The following is a 19,051-nucleotide window of genomic DNA, read 5'->3' as shown; positions in this document are numbered from 1 at the left end:
CAGTGATCCCTCTTGCTGTTCTGGCTTCTGGGATTCAGAATATTTTTGTCTTGTTTTCCTCTTCCAAAAACTAGGTGCGTCTTGTAGTCTGGTGCATCTTATAGAGCGAAAAATACGGTAATTACCCTAAGATGTGACAGTAAACCCAAGCTACAACAGATTTGTAATAATAATGATGATAGTAAAAACAAATATATATATATTAAAAAAGAAGTGCTGCACAACCATTGTCAATTATATGGTTACCATTGCTTGTTGCTGTTCATTAACACTGCAGATCAGTATGAGAACTCAATAATAATAATTTATTATTTATACTCCACCCATCTGGCTGGGCTTCCCCAGCCACTCTGGGCGGCTTCCAACAAAATATTAAAATACAGTAATGCATCAAACATTAAAAGCTTCCCTAAACATACTCATACTGAAACATTCTAAGCATTCTAGCAAGTAAACTCTATGACTCTGAATTATATGTACCAATTGGGCAAAGCTCCTCCAAGAAGGATTAGGGAGGAGCGAGGAGGCATGATAACTATTGGAAGGATTAGCATGCACCTATGATATGAAAAGTTAAAACCAGCCACACAAGCACTTTATTATCATGAGCATGAGTTTTATGTTTTCATGCAATTATCTAAAGGAAAAAAGAGTGTGCTTTGTGCTAAAACATCTCTCCTCTGCAGTAATTGTTCTGCTAATGATACAGAGCTGTAAAATAATGGCTATTGCCTATTGATAGTTACTACCTTTAAAAAAAATTTTTAAAAGCTGCCACGTTCCTTATATTTGGAGCACTGTGTAATTATATCTTAAGATAATGAGATCACATGCATAAGAGACAGATTTATACTGTGGACTGGGACATATTTAAAGTACACTCAAAATAATGTTAGGGACAAAAGTTATGGTTTTACAGCCTGATCTGAGAGAGCACAATGGGATGGTTTGCCTGCTTATCCGGCCAAAAGTCCAAATAACCTTTCCTCCCAATTACATATATACATGACTGCATCCGATCATCACTTATGGTGACAACATATGACATTCATACTGTTTTTATTATCTGTTAGTGTATCTGAGAACCGTAGGCTCAGTCAAATTAGAGCAGTGGTGGTATTTGTGGAACAACTGTATGACCTTTTGGAAGCAAATATCATTTTTGTAAATATACAAAAGATGAGGAATACTTGGCATTTATAGAGTTCGTTTGAAGTGTCCAAAGTGCTTTGCACATATTATCTGGCTACAGGCCTGTAAAGTAGGCCTGTAAAGTAGGCAACAAGGGGAATCATGCAGATGAATGAGCAGAAGATAAGCTGGACCATTGTTTGATAACCCACTGCTCAGTTCCCACCCTGAAGCAAGGAAAGGATGGTCCTGGAGGAACGACTCCCTGGAAATCATATATAAGCTGCTCTTTGGAAATATAGTGGAGTAGAACAGTAAGCCTGTTTTGTCATTAAGTGCTATATGCATTCCACAGAAGCACAGAATCACAGTGTTAATTAATTAAGCATCTTAAAAAGCAGAGACATCACCTTGCCGACAAAGGTCCATATAGTTAAAGCTATGGTTTTCCCAGCAGTGATGTATGGAAGTGAGAGCTGGACCATAAAGAAGGCTGATCACCGAAGAATTGATGCTTTTGAATTATGGTGCTGGAGGAGACTCTTGAGAGTCTCATGGACTGCAAGAAGATCAAACCTATCCATTCTGAAGGAAATCAGCCCTGAGTGCTCACTGGAAGGACAGATCCTGAAGCTGAGGCTCCAATACTTTGGCCACCTCATGAGAAGAGAAGACTCCCGGGAAAAGACCCTGATGTTGGGAAAGATGGAGGGCACAAGGAGAAGGGGATGACAGAGGACGAGATGGTTGGACAATGTTATCGAAACTACCAACATGAGTTTGACCAAACTGCGGGAGGCAGTGGAAGACAGGAGTGCCTGGCGTGCTCTGGTCCATGGGGTCACGAAGAGTCAGACACGACTAAACGACTAAACAACAACAACAACAACAATGTATGATAATTGTTAACAACATATATAAATTTAAGAAGTGTTTAGGAAAATACAAAGAAATCCCCAGCTCTATAGAACCAGAGCTGTGGACACCCCTTCTTGGGTGGAGAAATTGTTCAGGGGAGGACTAAATTTCTCCAGGGAGTAGGAGAAATTCTCTGACAGTTTCTCAAGGCAGGAGCTCACCAAGAGCCGTGTCACACGCAGCTTCCTATCCACTTTCCCTCCAAGGTTTATTTTGAAGCCCCTTTTGCGAGTGGTAGTTAACAACAACTGCTGAGCTGGCAAGCTGGCTGCCATTTTGCCTCTTTTATTGTCCTCTGGACCTAGCCTTGTGGATAGAGGGAATGGTGCCAGGCAAAGATCTGGAGAAAATTCATCAGAGGGGCTTTCCTTTTGGTAGGAGGGCGAAAGAAAGCGGAAAATTGATTAACTTCTGCAAGATAATTTATGGTACTTCAGTTAACAATTGTAAAAAAAAGGGGTAATAACGAATTAAGAAGGAGGCAGTTTACCAAAAATGAAAAGAGAACCGTGCAGTCAACTGGAAAAAAAGAAGAACTGAAATATTTATATATATATATATATATATATATATATATATATATATAATATTGTTCATTATCTGTTCTATATATGTTTTTGTACGTTACTATGGATTATTTGTATTCCTTTGTTTTTCATTTGTTTCTTGTTGTTTTGTCTGTTGTTTTTGTTTGTTTGTTTTTCTTTTGATTATGCAGTTTTACAGTTGATTATGCAGTTTTACAAGTGTGGGTGTGTATGTTGAAAATAAACTCATATAAACTCAATAAATAAAAAAAGAAAAAAGAAAGAAAGTGAAATAAACAACCCTCATACTTTTTCATTAGCAAAAAACAAACAAACAAAACCCTTCAGCTTTCTTCCCAGTGTATTTTGAGTAAATTTGAATATTTACTTGGGAGCAGGTTTCTTTACGTTTGGCAAGGATGTCTCTCTTACAGCATTTTCAAGGATGTACCGGTAGTTTTAAAAATATGGCAGTTGGGTTGTTTCACCCTCGCAGTAATGATAGCTTTTCCATAAGATGCTTTCTGGCGTCAAGGCTGTAAAGTCTGCTTAAACTCACTTCAGTGAAACAGTTTTATTTAGCTATATTCTTATGCATGTTTACCGAGAAGTCTCACTAAGTTGAATGCATCCTACTCCCAAGGAACTATGGTTATAATTAAACTCCCTTACGCCTGCGCCTGAAATTAGTGCACTCACGCAATGCTAAATAAATGCATTTAGTTTACCTTTTGGATTTTGCAGCAAATCAGTTCAGGTTCATACCCAGAGAGTGCAACAAAACTTCCACTGATTATGTTTTTTTTAAAAAATGGCTTTCTGCAGTCACCTTGCATGTTTGTTTGCTTTGTGCCTTGTCCATATTGATTTCTGGGTTTTGGTTACTCAAATTCTAGGGATCCTACAGAAAAAATATATTTCCCTTTTGCAGTTGTAAACCAGTCTCTGTTACACGACATTCACACCCACCTCCACAAACTGAGTGTGGGTAGTCAATAATCTGTTGAAAGTGAATGTGATGCCTTTGTCCAAAAACATTTTTATTCAAGACTATTTATTGTGTCCCCTTAGCTCATTTGAAGAATAATCTCAAGATCAGATTGGGCAGCTCCAGATTAATTCTGTTTCTGAACACAATTTTTCAACAAGCACTGACTCTGCATTCATCATCTGAGGCCCTTCTCCGTGTCAGTGGCGTAGCGTGGGTTGTCAGCACCCGGGGCAAGGCAGGTAATTTGCACCCCCTAACCCGTGGATTTGCGCCCCCTAACCCGTGGATTTGCGCCCCCTAACCCTACCCCCCAGATGTTGCGCCCGGTGCGGCCAGCCCCCCCTGCACCCCCCACGCTACGCCACTGCTCCGTGTGACTAATCCTCGAGAGGTCTGGAGGGTGGCAACACAAGAACGGGGCCTTCTCTGTATTGGCACCTTGTTTGTGGAATGTTCTCCTCAGGAAAGTTCGCCTGGCGCCTTCATTATATATTTTTCGGCGCCAGATGAAAATGTTCCACTCAGTGCTATTTTTCTAGAAAAAGTGGTGCTGAAAATCACCATGAACACCTCCCTCCTTCTCTTGCTAGTATGGAAACCTTTAACAACTACCTGAAGTATAATAACTGAACTTAAGCTACTGAAGGTTGAAAAAAACTATGCATTTACTTCCTTGTTTGGAAGCCTATAACATCCATTTGATCAGGCTTCCTCAACCCTGGCCCTGCAAATGTTTTGAGACTACAGTTCCCATCATCCCTGACCACTGGTCCTGCTAGCTAGGGATCATGGGAGTTGTAGGCCAAAAACATCTGGAGTGCTGAGGTTGAGGAAGCCTGCATTAGATTTAATACAATTGTTAATAAGTTCACTGTTTCCTGAAATAACATTACCACCTGATACAGCCTTTGTTTTATCCACTTTGTTCTGTAAAATAAATATTTCTTATTGGTTCAACTTTGGCCTGAGTCTCCAAGTATCTAAGATTTCCCTCACACAAAATCCAAAAGATAACCGGTGGTGGTTAAAATATACTTAATAGTAGTCATGCAGAGTAATGGGTTCCTCACACAGCTCTTCTGATCAGGGGAGCCTAGTTAGGATACAAACCTTTTTGCTTGAGGGTCATAATAATTTATACCTCGCCCACCTGGCTGTTTTCCCCCAGCCACTCTGGATGGCTCCCAATAGAATATTAAAAACACAATAAAACATCAAACACTAAAAACTTTCTTAAACAGGGCTGCCTTCAGGTGTCTTCTAAAAGTCAGCTGGTTGTTTATTTCCTTGCCATCTGATGGGAGGGCGTTCCACATGGCAGCCACCACCACCAAGAAGGCCCTCTGCCTGGTTCCCTGTAACCTCACTTCTCGCAGTGAGGGAGCTGCCAGAAGGCCCTCAGTGGGGGACCTCAGTGTCCAGGCAGAATGATGGGGGTGGAGATGCTCCTACAGGTATATTGGGCCGAGGCCATTTAGGGCTTTAAAGGTCAGTGCCAACACTTTGAATTGTGCTCGGAAATGTACTGGGAGCCAATGAAGGTCTTTCAGGACCGGTGTTATATGGTCCCTTACAGACGTGTGTCCCTCACTGCTGGGTGTGCATGTTGTGGAAAGGGCCGGTAGTTATTTAGTGAGCTTGAGATGCTCTTGAGGACCAATGTGATTTGGAACACTGGGTGAGGGAAGGAGCTCCTCCAAGCTCCTGTATTCCGAATTGCCAACCTACTGTGTTGTCTTGCAAAATGCATGCTTTCCCCATTCTCTGCCAAACTCAGCACGCCGATCGTGATGTGGCTGTCGCCATGCACGAGAGCACAGCCCTGGAATAAATCCTTCCTTTCCAAAATAGAAGAGCGGTCTTGTCACACAACTAATACAGCTTGTCTCCTGGTAAAGGGGTGTGTGGGGAGAGACGGGGTGGTGGAGGAAATCCGCTGACAGCCCTGCTTTTACAGATCTCCTTGACAGGCAATCTTGGGCTTATGAAAAGGTAATGCAGCATTAGCAAGCCCGAAGCAGAAAGGTGTAAGATAAATGGCACAGCCCAGTGGTGTAACTCGCGTAGAGTACAGTAGGCATCTGAAAAGTGGGATGGCAGCATAAAGACTCATGCGAGGCTTGCATGTTGTATATAAAGTGCAGACGGAAGTTGTTTTGATTAGATTTTTTTAAAACAAGTGCCGCAAATATTTGGAAAGGCATTACATTCCAGGAGATATCTGGATCTTTCTTAAAAGGTAAAGGTAAAAGTACCCCTGACCGTTAAGTCCAGTCGCGGACAATTCTGGGGTTGCGGTGCTCATCTCGCTTTATTGGCTGAGGGAGCCGGCGTACAGCTTCTGGGTCATGTGGCCAGCAGGACTAAGCTGCTTATGGCGAACCAGCGCAGCGCACGGAAATGCCGTTTACCTTCCCGCCAGAGCAGTACCTATTTATCTACTTGCACTTTGAAGGGCTTTCGAACTGCTAGGTTGGCAGGAGCTGGGACCGAACAATGGGAGCTCACCCCATTGTGGGGATTCGAACTGCCAACCTTCTGATTGGCAAGTCCTAGGCTCTGTGGTTTAACCCACAGCACCACCTGCGTCCCATTTCTCTACGTTAGTTCTATTAAATTAAGATGATGTAGTAATTCCTACCTCACGTGGCTTTTAACCTCTGCAGATATGAGCTACACCAAGGTCAAGGACCATCAGGTAGCTGCTAGTGCCCCAGAAGTGCCCACTGCTTCTGCCACCTATCCTGCGTCCCCTGTGCCAAAAGGCCAAGTTTACAAGCCATCCTTTGAAATCCCCCATAGCATCCTTTGTTATGCTTTGTTGGGTACTTCCAGGGCCTCCCACTGCTGCCCCTGTGGAAGCCCTCAGTATGGGGTCCACCAGCCAGCGGTGGAGCAAGCCAACTGGGTGCCTGAGGCAGCATGCAAGCCACCCACGGGGGCAGGGCCAGCTGGGGCGAGACGCTCCGTGGGGCCTCTGAGCAGTCTGCCTGCCTCCCCCCACTCAGCCGCCCTACAGCTGAGGGGGAGGCGGCAGGCAGACCGCTTGGGGCAATGTGGAGCCTGCGGGCGCCCAAGCCACCGTGTCACTTCCAGGAGAGATGCGTGGCTCGGGCCTGCTGCAGGCCCTGAGGTGAGTGCCGCCCACCATTTTGTCACCCCCCTCTGTGTGGACACCTGGTGTGAGCCGTCCATAACACACACCCCTTCCTCTACCCCTGAATAGGACACAGCCCCAACAACTGTTTTCAGTCCCACTGCCAAATCCTAGTTCACCACCAGACTTTAACTCTCACCCCCGGAAGGATCCAATTGCATACCTAGAAATGCACCATAGGTTTATTTAAAGTGGTTTAAAGTTGCAACAAACCCACTTTTTCTTTTAAACCACTTACATTTTTGCAATTAGGAAAGTAGTTTTTGCAGTTAGGAAAGCTTGACACACACAAAAAAAGAGTGGACATTGCCTCGCCTCAGGCGAAGTTTTGCAGAAGGCAATCAGGATGAATGCTCAATAAACAGGCCCTCTAAGTTGCAAAGGGAGAAGAAATGACAGCGTCCCTGAACAGACGCAAAGTACATTTCTCTCACGACTGAGAAACTGCAATGAGTCCCCACTTGGAGAGGAACAAGGAGCAGATCAGAGGGTCATCTTTCGAGATGGTCCTCTCTTTTTTGAGAAATCAAACACTAGCTTTTTAAAAAAAATCTGCATGTTGTTCAGTCTCCCAAGCAAGATTTGACAAAATGGAGGAAGCCTGTTGTGCTCTAAACTATTCTTCACTTGCAGGGCACTGTGACTATTTTCGGGTGAGATTCAGTCACGCACTTGGAAATTCAGGTTGTACAATTATGGCTGATTGGGAGGCCTTGCACACACACACACAAAAACACTGCTAATCCCCCAAAAATCAGATAGGAAAAGAAATTGGCGAGTTAGATCATGTTTCCTTTGATACAAACAAATCAGAACGGAGGCTTGGAAATAGCCAACACTATCTCATCTCTCTGCAAGCAAATCAAGATGGGTTGTCCAGAAATACTCAAAGTATCCCGTCTGCCAACCCTTGCATCTCTTTTCTCTCCTCTGACTCCCATAATGATGCACTGCTTACTATAAGGCAACTTCCAGCAGAGCAGGCAGGCAGAGAGATGTGTTGCAAAACATCTGTCAGTCTGCTATCATAGCCATATCTATGAGGTTGGACTTAACAAATTCTCTCTTCTCCCCTCCTTCCCTTTCTTTCTTTCCAGAGATGCTGAAAAGGGGCATCTGTCCTGCAGTATTCTTGGCTGGCCTACATTCTGAGCTGACTCAGGGTTCTCTAGTCTCCAGTGGAAAGGTAACTGGGCTATAGGCTACAGTTCCTCCTCCTGGAAATTCCCCTTTAACACCCCCTGTTAGCTCAATAAAAGCAGTGTTTAAATAACCAAAGTGCCTTCATTGAACTATACTTGCCATTTCCCTCCTGCTTCTTAGTGAGATAAAATAGGGATAATTACAAAGAGGGATGAGCAGGTTTAATGAAAGCCAGTTTCTTTTTGGTATATTCCTGAAGCAGCAATCATCATCTGTTTGGCTTTTGAAGAGCAACAATTATAATCACTTAAAACCCCCAAGGGGAACAAAAATAGAATTTAGATTAGCATATAAAATATACAGCTGGATTGGGCAAGCTTGCAAAAACAAAAAATTAAAAAACAAAAAATTTGGGAAGATCATTCTCATTTGAATGCTATTCAGTATCACAAGCAAAATGAGTTCGAGAGGATTTCACATGCATCTTTCTCCCTTTAATAATAAAAAAAGGAGACAACATTTTGAACGATTTTCCTAAATAACAGGACATGCAAAGCAGCTGAGCTTGGAAAAGATACCCCAAGGCAGCAAGGCTATATCAAAGTGACAGGATGTAGCTCAGTGGCAAAGCACATAAAGGTAAAGGTAAAGGTACCCCTGCCCGTACGGGCCAGTCTTGCCAGACTCTAGGGTTGTGCGCCCATCTCACTCAAAGAGGCCAAGGGCCAGCGCTGTCCGAAGACACTTCCGGGTCACGTGGCCAGCGTGACATCACTGCTCTGGCGAGCCAGAGCCGCACACGGAACGCCGTTTACCTTCCCGCTAGTAAGCGGTCCCTATTTATCTACTTGCACCCGGGAGTGCTTTCGAACTGCTAGGTTGGCAGGCGCTGGGACCGAACAGCAGGAGAGCACCCCGCCGCGGGGATTCGAACCGCCGACCTTTTGATCGGCAAGCCCTAGGCACTGAGGCTTTAACCTACAGCGCCACCCGCGTCCCCGGCAAAGCACATACTCTGTTGCAAAAGAGTCGCAGGTAAAGCAGGGACCCAGCTGCAAGATGACCTAATCTGTACTACCATCATACAAATCCATTTTTTAAATTAAGAAACGAGACCCCAAATGCATGTTTGGGCTGACCTAAAGGTGAGTCTTGGGTCTGAAAAAGGTAAAGGCTACTGACATAGACATGACTCGACAAGGTGATGGTCTGACTCCATACAAGGCAACATCCTATGTCCTAAGTACAAACATCCCTGGGTGGATGTGCAGAATAAAAATTCTGGACATAATTCTGGACGTATAGCAACCCTGTTTTACTCAGAAGTAAAGGATACTATGAGCAGTGGAGCTTACTCCAATGAAGTGTCTATCAGTGGGCAGCCTAAGTTTCTAACATCTTCTAAGGTGGTGGTTCCCAACTGGTGGTCCACGTATGCCGTGGGGGGCGGTCTGCACAGCGGTGGAGCAAGCCGATTGGGCGCACTGGCGTGTGTCCTGTGCCCAGGGGCGTGGCCAGCTACCCATGGGGTGGGGCAAGCTGGGGCAGGACGCTCCGTGGGCCTCTGAGGAGTCTGCCTGCCTCCTCTCACTCAGCCGTCCTACAGCTGGGGGCGGGGGGAGGCCGCAGGTGGACCTTTTAGGCGGCATGGAGCCTGCGCGCGCCCAAGCCACCATGTCACTCCCAGGAGAGACGTGTGGCTTGGGCGCACTGCAGGCCGCACGGTGAGTGCCGCCCGCCATTTTGTCACCTCCTAAGTGGTGACACCTGGGGCAACCCGCCCCCCACTGCACCCCCTTCCTCCACCCCTGGGTCTGCATAACCCACCCAGGGGGTTCTGTGGCACCATTCACATAAAATCAACATTTCAAAAGTAGGGGGTCCATGGCTTGGCTTTTGAAAAACGGGAGGGGGGGGGGTCCTGCAGTACTTGGCAAATTGAGGCCCATGCATAGTAACTGAGAAGCCAATCAAGATGGTCTAGAGCAGGCATAGGCAACCTTTGGCCCTCCAGATGTTTTGGACTACAATTCCCATCATCCCTGACCACTGGTCCTGTTAGCTAGGGATCATGGGAGCTGTAGGCCAAAACATCTGGAGGGCCGAAAGTTGCCTAGAGAGCAGGGTGGTGAGCATCCTTTTTTCCCCCCAACTACATTTGCTCAAGGGCAAACTTCTGATGGATACATGACAGGGGTAATTAGGGACAGAAGTGGGCAGGGTACCTGATGTGACTATTGCAGTAAGTGAACAAATGTATAGGTTGAGATCCTGATGCATTTAGGGGATCCTCTGTCTCATTGCACTGTTCTGCTCCGAGCAAACAACTGCATGGGAAACATGCCGTGATAATTCAGTAACTGAATGGCATTAGTTTGCATTGAAAACTATGCAAACATAGCACACACACACATTTTGTCTTTTTATAAAGAAAACAGTAATCATAAAAGTTGTGTTTGAGAAAGCACTTAGCTGCCACTTCGCTTAACATTAAGGTCTTATTAAAAAGGGCACAGCAAGTTCCCTCCCCCCCCCATACACACTTTTTTCCTGGGCTCCCTTGGCCATCTGTTTCATATTTCACATGCACAGAACAATACGATGCACTGTAGCATGCAAAACCCCATCAATGCTTGCTCAGTTTAATGTGAAATCTAATTGCCTGCTTGCTTAGAAACAAACCAACAAAAAGTGTGGGGAGGAATTAAGTGCAAGGACATCATATGCTGGTGGGCAGGGAAATCGAGAAAACTGGATATCCCTCTCCACAACATGTGTCCAAAACAGCATGGTTAGCATAGATGACCGGGCTTGTGCTTTCCTACATTAAAGACATCGCTGCATTCTTAGAATGCACCCGCCAGGACGTCAGAGCTGGGCATATTTTTAGAAGAAAATGCTTGACTTGCTAACAAATGGCAGTCAAAAATAGATTCGCCCCTTCCCCTAAAGAAGCACAACATTCTCAGCCAGCCACTCCTCCAGAAGTACAAGGACCCCGTTTGCTGATTTGCCTCTTTTTTAGGGTTGCTAAAAAAAATAAAATACATGACTATGGGGAAAGACAGCTCCTGTATCTGCAAGAGTTGGGCATAAGAGAGCATTTAAGCAGCTTATTGTTGTGGGGTAGGGAAAGCTGCGCTTGCTGGAATCATTTCTTCGCACAACACACACCTCCCTTGCTACCAGAAAGTTCAATGGAATTTACCCCTGCAGTGTGTATAGGTCTGCAGTCTAAGTTAATTTTGTTTCTGGTTCCAGAATCGGAGGCATTTAGGGGGGTGAGGGAAAACAATCCTGTTGTGAACCCACATGTGATGGAGTCGTCTGCATTTGCCAGCCTGAGCTCCTTTTGGGAGAGAGGGTAGGGATGTATAGAGGAGGGTGGGATATCAATTTAATAATGAACAAAGTGGGATGCCAAGTTGTCAGCCATCTCACTTCTTTTCAGGTAGACATGGCTAACCCTGGCCTAAGCATCTCACATATTTCTTCTCCTTCCATGCTGGCCATTAGATGTATCAACTCATAGGCTTGACACCATGGGTAGGCAAACTAAGGCCCGGGGACCGGATCTGGCCCAATCACCTTCTAAATCTGGCCTGTGGACGGTCCTGGAATCAGTGTTTTTTTACACAAGTAGAATGTGTCCTTTTATTTAAAATGCACCTCTGAATTATTTGTGGGACCTGCCTGGTGTTTTTACACAAGTAGAATGTGTCCTTTTATTTAAAATGCATCTCTGGGTTATTTGTGGGACCTGCCTGGTGTTTTTACTTGAGTAGAGTATGTGCTTTTATTGAAAACACATCTCTGGGTTATTTGTGGGGCATAGGAATTCATTCATTCCCCCCTCCCAAATATAGTCCGGCCCCCCACAAGTTCTGAGGGACAGTGGACCAGCCCCCTGCTGAAAAAGTTTGATGACCCCTGCTCTACACACTGAGTGGCTGGGGAGAGAAGCATTGCACTTGGATTTTGCTTGTGGGCTTCTCACAAATCTATTTGCTTTTTCACAAGCTGCCAAGCTAACATCAGTTTTCAAATATTATAACGAGCAGTTCTAACATCGACACAGCTGTCCCTTCCAGGATATGTGCATGGATCGTTGGAAGGTGTAAGTATCTTTTGTCACGTTTCCTGCTGTAGGGGGTTGGACTCGTGGCCCTAGGGGTCCCTTCCAACTCTATAATTCTATGATTCTGTGATGTGGTTGGCTACTATGAGAACAAGATGCTGGACTAGATGAGCTGGTGGCCTGGGCCAGCAGGTCTCTTATGTTCTTAAGGTCATTTACAATTTGCCAGAAGAGAGGAAACACAGCAACCATAAAAGAGGTCAAAGGATATAGCACATATTTGCTTGATATTTGCAAGTTCTAATTTCTATGTATTGATGCCAATTTGGAAATTATTGCTATAATTTAAACAGAAATGCAATGCAGCTCGCCATAGTGAACTGCTGACTTGTGTTTCTGCTTGGTTTCCGAGTATGTCTCCGAGCACAATTCAAAGTGCCGGTGCTGACCTTTAAAGCCCTAATCGGCCTCGGCCCAGTAGACCTGAAGGAGCATCTCCACCCCCATTGTTCTGCCTGGATACTGAGGTCCTCCTTCGAGGGCCTTCTGGCGGTTCCCTCACTGCGAGAAGCGAGGTTGCAGAGAGCCAGGCAGAGGGCCTTCTCGGTGGTGGTCCCCGCCCTGTGGAACACCCTCCCTTCAGATGTCAAGGAGATAAATAACTATACAACTTTTTGAAGACATCTTAATGCAGCCCTGTATCAGAAAGCATTTAATGTCTGATTTTATATAAGCAGCAAGCCACTCAGAGTGGCTGGGAGAACCCAACCAGATGGACGGAATACAAATAATAACATTAGTAGTAGTAGTAGTAGTAGTAGTAGTAGTATAATTATTACTATGCCATTCAAAGTAAGAAAATCCCTTGTCTTAAAAAGAGGGGAGTGCCTTATCTGCCCTTTGCTGATAAACTTTGCTGATAATTTGTAGTTATTATGAAGCATGAAAGATTATTTATTCTTGAATGTATCAGAGGAGGAATGCTATACACACTTCAAGATGCTATTGGCCATGCAATAAGAAAAGACGGGCACAATATCGAAACCTTTGTCTTAAACCCCACCCCACTTATCAGGTTAACAGCAACTCCAAGGGATGGAAAATAGGCATGAGTCACAGATGCCCCCCCCCCTCTGAACACTTCTTTCCCCTCCCCCCTGATTTTGTGGTTTATTTTATTTTATTGACAAAGTAATAATAAAAATAAAAAAATAAAAATAATGTGCAGCCAGCCGAGACCATTCCATTGTAACTATCCAACCTCTTGCGATGGTTTGACCCGTTTCCGTTTTAACAGTACAAATTCTACAAATACCTGCCGTATCTCCTGTGAACACTACTTCCCCACTCAAAACCAGAGCCCCACACAACTTATTTAAAGTTGCTGCTGTTTTTTTAAAAAAAGTCAGATGATCATATCACTGATCTCTCCTACATGGTAGAATGCCTCCTCTGAGTTCTGTATGCCTTTGCAAACAGGAAACCAAAGAGCTGTGCTTATACATTTCCTGTAAATGGAACAGGAACAAATTTCTCGAAAGAATTGCGTACTTTGAGCATGGCATCCTGTAATGCAGGGCTGAGAACCTTGTTGCCCTCTACATGATGCTGGATGCCCAGCCAGCCCCAGCCATCATTGCCAACAGTTGCAGACTTAATCTTTGCGTTCCATTGCCATTTACACACAACATTTACATTCCCCAACACCACCACATTTACATTCACATATGTGTGTGTATGTGTGTGCAACACCCCCCAACAACCGAAGATCACACTACATACATCTGAAGAAGTAGGCTCTAGTCTACAAAAGCTTAAATAACAATCAAATGTGTTAGTTGTTTTTATTTTTGGTATGTATTTTCCACTTTATTCATAAGACTAATCTAGATCATCAAGACATGGCAACATTTCTACGTTCCCTAAGTCAATGAAAAAACTGAAATAACACAATCTCCTTAAGCTTCTCTTCTTCACTCGTGCTTTTTAGGTGGGAGGGGAGGGTTTTGAAAAAGAAATTTTAGAAAGATGCAACCATACCCCCCTTTTTTTTTGTTTCTGCTGCTCATTTTGGCTGCCCAAGCATCTGTTAGGAGCATAGGGCTGATTTTTCTTTCTGGTTGGTGAGTTGCTCTCCTGGGTACTGAAACGCCTTTTTGTGCAACTTCCGCACAGGTGTAATTGCAACACTTGCACAATTCTGCAAACCTCCCATTTTTGGACATGATAAATCACACAAATCTCACACTCCTTTTACAAAAATCATAAAAAAAGGATTTCACAGTTTGCTTGTCACTTCCTCCTCAAGAAATAATTTTTCCCCATCCACAATGAGTGCACCATTTTGTTTTGTTTTGGCACATGCAGAATAAGGGTAGGTTTTGGCTCCTTTCCCACACTGTTGTATAAGAAATTTGTGGTTCGAGGACCCGACCCCCGCGATGTGAAAGGAACACACAAGGAGACGTGATATAAGGTTTATGGGCGAGAAAAGGCCACAACTTTATTGATTACAGCAGTGAAAAGGTATTGGCTTAGGCACTGGATGTTCACACCAAGGGGGTTATTCACCAGGGGGGTGGAGCCTGTTGATGCTGATCCAACTATAGGCTCTCCCCTGATGTCACCGAGGGTCGTGCCATGGCCTCCCGCCAAGCAGGCATCGGACAGAATACACGACCGCCAGATTCCTTTAACGGAATACCCAAAATTGAAGGCATAGGCGATGGCCACACCTAGCCCTTCGACACACCACAACACATTATTCCAATGCCTAACCTACCCACCAATACCACAAAAGTTGTGACGATTGCTACGAGGTAGGCGAAAAAACCAAAAAGCCTAAAGTCAAATGGAAAAATTCCTACCAGGCCCACCAGACAACCAGGGCGACCAACCTAAGGTCCATAGCAAGGCCAAGTAAACCTAACCCTGAGTTAAAGGGAGTGGAGGGTGGGTGACTCGTGACGGGTCGGCGAAGAGTGAGAGGGGGAAGGAGGCTGGCGCCACGGCATATAGCCTCCTGAACACACACCCCCAGCGGCACCTGGTTGGGTGCCGGCAAGGAGGCGTGGCGCCAGCCAGGTGAGACGGGAGCAGGGGGCTAATGCCCCCCGCGGAGGCGGCGCTCAGACTCCCGCCCACAACCACTCCCCTCCCTTCCAGGGAGGAGAGTCTTTCTACAGCTAGGGATCATCTCAGGGATAGCTTCCCACACCATGATTGCCATGTAATACCAAGGGACGCCCTTCCCCATATGACCTCCCCTTAACAGTATATTGAAGCTTTCGTATTTTGAGATAGCAAGGTGCCTTCCCCAAATCTTGCAAAACTTGCATGAACAGGAGAGTAGCTTCCTACTTACTAACCAACTAGCATCAACATCTCAACTAACATTCCAATACTGGCTCAAGAGAGCTTGGTCCAAGAGGAAGGACCTCCTTGAGGTATCGTTAGCAGTTACTGACGAAATCCTCGTCCGCAGTTCATATTGCCATCACTTGTAAACACTATTTGTTGTTCCGAAACCAAACAACGCCCTCTTTCTTTGTCAGTACAGTGGTACCTCTGGTTACGAATGCTTCGGGTTACGAACACTTCGGGTTATGAGCTCCGCTATCCGGAAGTAGCTGCTCCTGGTTGCAAACTTTGCCCCAGGATGCAAACAGAAATCACACATTTCCGGCGCATGTGCAGTGGGAGACCCCGTTAGCGAAAGCGTGCCTCAGGATAAGAATGGTTTCAGCTTAAGAACGGACCTCCGGAATGAATTAAGTTCATAACCAGAGGTACCACTGTAGATGCTAACAAGAAGTGGAGACATATACAATGCAGTCTGATGTGCTCCTCACATGTGCTTCCTGTCTTGCAATAATCACAAGGAGTATATTGCCTTAGGAGTATATGTGTATACTAAACATGTACAGTGGTACCTTGGTTTGCATACATCTTGGTTTGCATACTTTTTGGATTACAAACACATCAAACTCGGAAGTGCGTGTCCCGGTTTGCAACCTTGTTTTGGATTACAACCCATTTTATTTTTTTTGGATTACAAACAATTATTTGGGGAGGCTTCATTGGTGAAAGTGCGTCTTGGGTTACAACCTGTTTTGGTTTAAAAATGGACTTCCGGAACGGATTATGGTTGTAAACCAAGGTGCCACTGTATACTAGATTTTCTGCTCCAGAAAAACTACTCCAGGGACCATAACAACAACCAACAACAACAACTTTATTGTTTCTAACTGTGGACATTCTTGCAACAGAATATTAAAAACATGATAAAACATCAAGCAATGCAGAGTGTTCAGTTTGGGGGCAAAGTTCATCTTGGACCAATTAAGAGGTTTTCTGATGGATAAGGAGATGTGATCAATGTCAAGGCCAGATGACAGACCTTTCATGCAAACCTCATCCCTTTCCAGCACTTTCTGGGCCTACTTTGGACCCACCCACCCCTTTTAAAGGAAAACAATGAATACCAATTTTTGGAGGCAACTCTGGCTTACATAGGGTGGTCTTCTGAGCAGACCTCTTGAAATTTATAAGCCTAACATTATTTAAAACCTACTCTTGAGTAAAACTGAAGACCACTCATATTTGCCTTCTGTAAAATGGAATCAAAGGTATTAATAATTTTTCAGCATAACACTATTTGATTTTTTTTCCCCAGAGAGGAGCACAGCGGTCTGTTTTCGAGTTGATTTCATTTAGATTATAGGGCAATACAAATTCCCAAACAGAGGCAGCCCAGCCATGAGGCAAAGTGAGGAGACTGCCTCAGGCAGCAGGATCTACAGGGGCAGCAGATCTGGCCTGCAATGAATGCATCAATTACAGCTGCTGAAAAAATAATAATAGCAGCAATAGGATGCAATATGAAACCAAAGAGTCCAGCTTCTTGCAACCTGCCTCCATTGGGGTCAGCAGGAGGTGGGTAAATTTCTCAGAGCATCAGTACTTGAAATGGTGAATTCTGGCTTTAAAGTATCAATTACCTAGATGCATAAAGTTGCAACAAAAGGAACAAGGCACTGAACTAACTTCTTCTTAAGATGGTGTTTCTCAGCTGCTTTGAATGTGTCCCTCTTTCTAAACTGGTTCTATATTTCAGGTGGCCAATGTTTCAAAACCAAGCCCTTCTCCTATGCTTTTTCTCATCAGCTTGATACACACACTGAGAGATGGTAAACATCGTCCTAATGTTGACCCCCGTTTCCATAATAAAAGTGTAGCTGGAGAAGCTGCCAATCATCCAGAAAGATAGCTAGCCCAGCCTTCTCTTGAGTTTTTTTTACAGCAGCTAGATCTGATTTTTTTGAAGCATGGGCATCAGTCTTCTCTTTCCTAAAATATGCACTTTCAGCTGCTATTAAAGGCGCGGGAGCTAATAAAAACAGTGAGCCGGGAGCAGCGAGATGATTGGCTGCACCTCAAACATAACAGCCAGCATCAGCCAATCTGGTGCTCTCCAGATGTGGCTGTACTCCAACTCCCATCAGCCCCCGCCAGCGTGGCCAAAGGTCAGCAACATCTGGAGGGCACCAGATTGGCTACCCCTGATGCAGACAAACTACTCCTCTTGAAAGACCCCGCCCCCGAGGCAACTATTAATTCAGAGCAGCCCTGGGATCCTTTCCGACGCCTCCCCTCCCCATTTAATAAGATCACACTTTATCCACCGGGCTGCAAGGCGAGGATGCAAGTTTAGATGTTGCTTCCCTGCCTCATGCTTAGGGACTTTTCCTCCCCCCCGCCTTTCAGCGGTCGTGGAAGCCTACTAGGCAGCAGGTCTACTCGGAAGTAAGGCCCATTGAGTCCAATGGGACGCGTCGGGTTGCAGCTCGAGCGAGAAGCTGCGTGGTATTTAGGTAATGCCTTTGGTGCGCGTGTCAATTTCGCTCTAGCGCTGAGCTAATGCCAGTTGATGGATGGGAGGGTTAAACACACACAGAGAGAGAGAGACAGACAGACCAGACGTGCAAGCGAGAAGAAGACGGGTCTAGTTTTTGAATGGGAGACGGAGTTCCATTGTTCTTGGGCGGTGCTAGATTATGACTGGACTCTCTTCTCTTCTGGGGCAGAATTCAGAGCACAATCCTCAGGTTGTGGGTCTGATTCTGGACTGAACAGAGACATACATAGAGATGTGCAATACATACATCGTATATGCAGATATATATATATTTGCACATATATTTTGCAAATATATATGCAAAATCCTTTGGCAGGCAGGCAGACTGATTCTACAGCCTTTGCCTTGCTTCGCAAGAAACAGCTGAAGTTCTCCCCAGTATCGCTTTCTGTGCACTTTGAAAGAGCTTGGGTGGTTATTCTGAAGCAGTCCCACCCCCCAAAGCCTCTCTTACTCCCCCTCCCCGCTCTCCCAAGAAAACACGATCCGTGGTTCTCTAATGCAAAAGGAAAGAGAGAGAAAGAGAAACTGTAATAATAAAAGGGCACTTACCATTGCAAGCTCATAATGCTTTGTCACAACCTTTACATAAAAGAAGTCTTAAGAATTTTCTAAGCGCCCGATGCTGGGTGTACCATAAGGGTAAGTAGGGAGGAGAGACCAGCACTTGAAAGTCAATTCTATAATCATCTCCAAAACAAAAGGAGAGATGGGTGACCAATCAGAAAGGAAGCAGCAGACCACCCCTCTTCTTTCTCCTCCCCACCCCCACCCCCCAAAAAAAGACCAGCCAGAAAGCATTGGGGAGACAGATCCAAGCGATTATCATCGGGAGAGCGCCTGGTTTTGAAGAATGATAATGAGAGAGAGAGAGAGAGAGAGAGATTGCCCAGTCACTTGTATCCAAAGGCAGAAGAGCGGGGTGGGGGGAGGTAGAGGGGTGGGAGGAATAGTCTTCAGCAACTGAAAGCCCATTTCGGTTCACTATCTCTGCTGTAGCTTTCCGGTGATGGATGGTTTTCCTTCAATGAAACCCTTTCTGAAGGCAGGCAGACAAGAGGACGTCCACCCTTTTCTCTCTGTGCGTAAAAAGCATACACTCCACTTAACTGTGGTGTTTTGAAATACCACTCTCACATTTTTTTGACGTATACTTTTTTAAAAAAGTGTATCTCTAAAAAATGTAATG

The 19,051-nt window shown here is 45.0% G+C and overlaps 1 protein-coding gene across 1 annotated transcript in view; it reads right to left on the bottom strand.

The window, feature by feature from the left end:
• The window catches only part of ELAVL2 (ELAV like RNA binding protein 2), a 158,159-nt gene extending 139,628 nt beyond the window's left edge, over positions 1-18,531 (bottom strand). Inside the window, exon 1 of the mRNA XM_083420388.1 lies at positions 18,415-18,531. Coding sequence (XP_083276514.1) covers positions 18,415-18,428 — 14 coding nt within the window. The 5' untranslated portion in view covers positions 18,429-18,531. The remainder of the gene's footprint in view (positions 1-18,414) is intronic.
• Between the last annotated feature and the right edge of the window lie 520 nt (positions 18,532-19,051).

The sequence above is a fragment of the Podarcis tiliguerta genome (assembly GCF_965153285.1).
Source record: "Podarcis tiliguerta genome assembly, chromosome: 17".
NCBI lineage: Eukaryota > Metazoa > Chordata > Lepidosauria > Squamata > Lacertidae > Podarcis > Podarcis tiliguerta.
The sequence above is the reverse complement of the archived record's forward strand: the minus strand, read 5'-3'. Positions and strand labels throughout refer to the sequence as shown.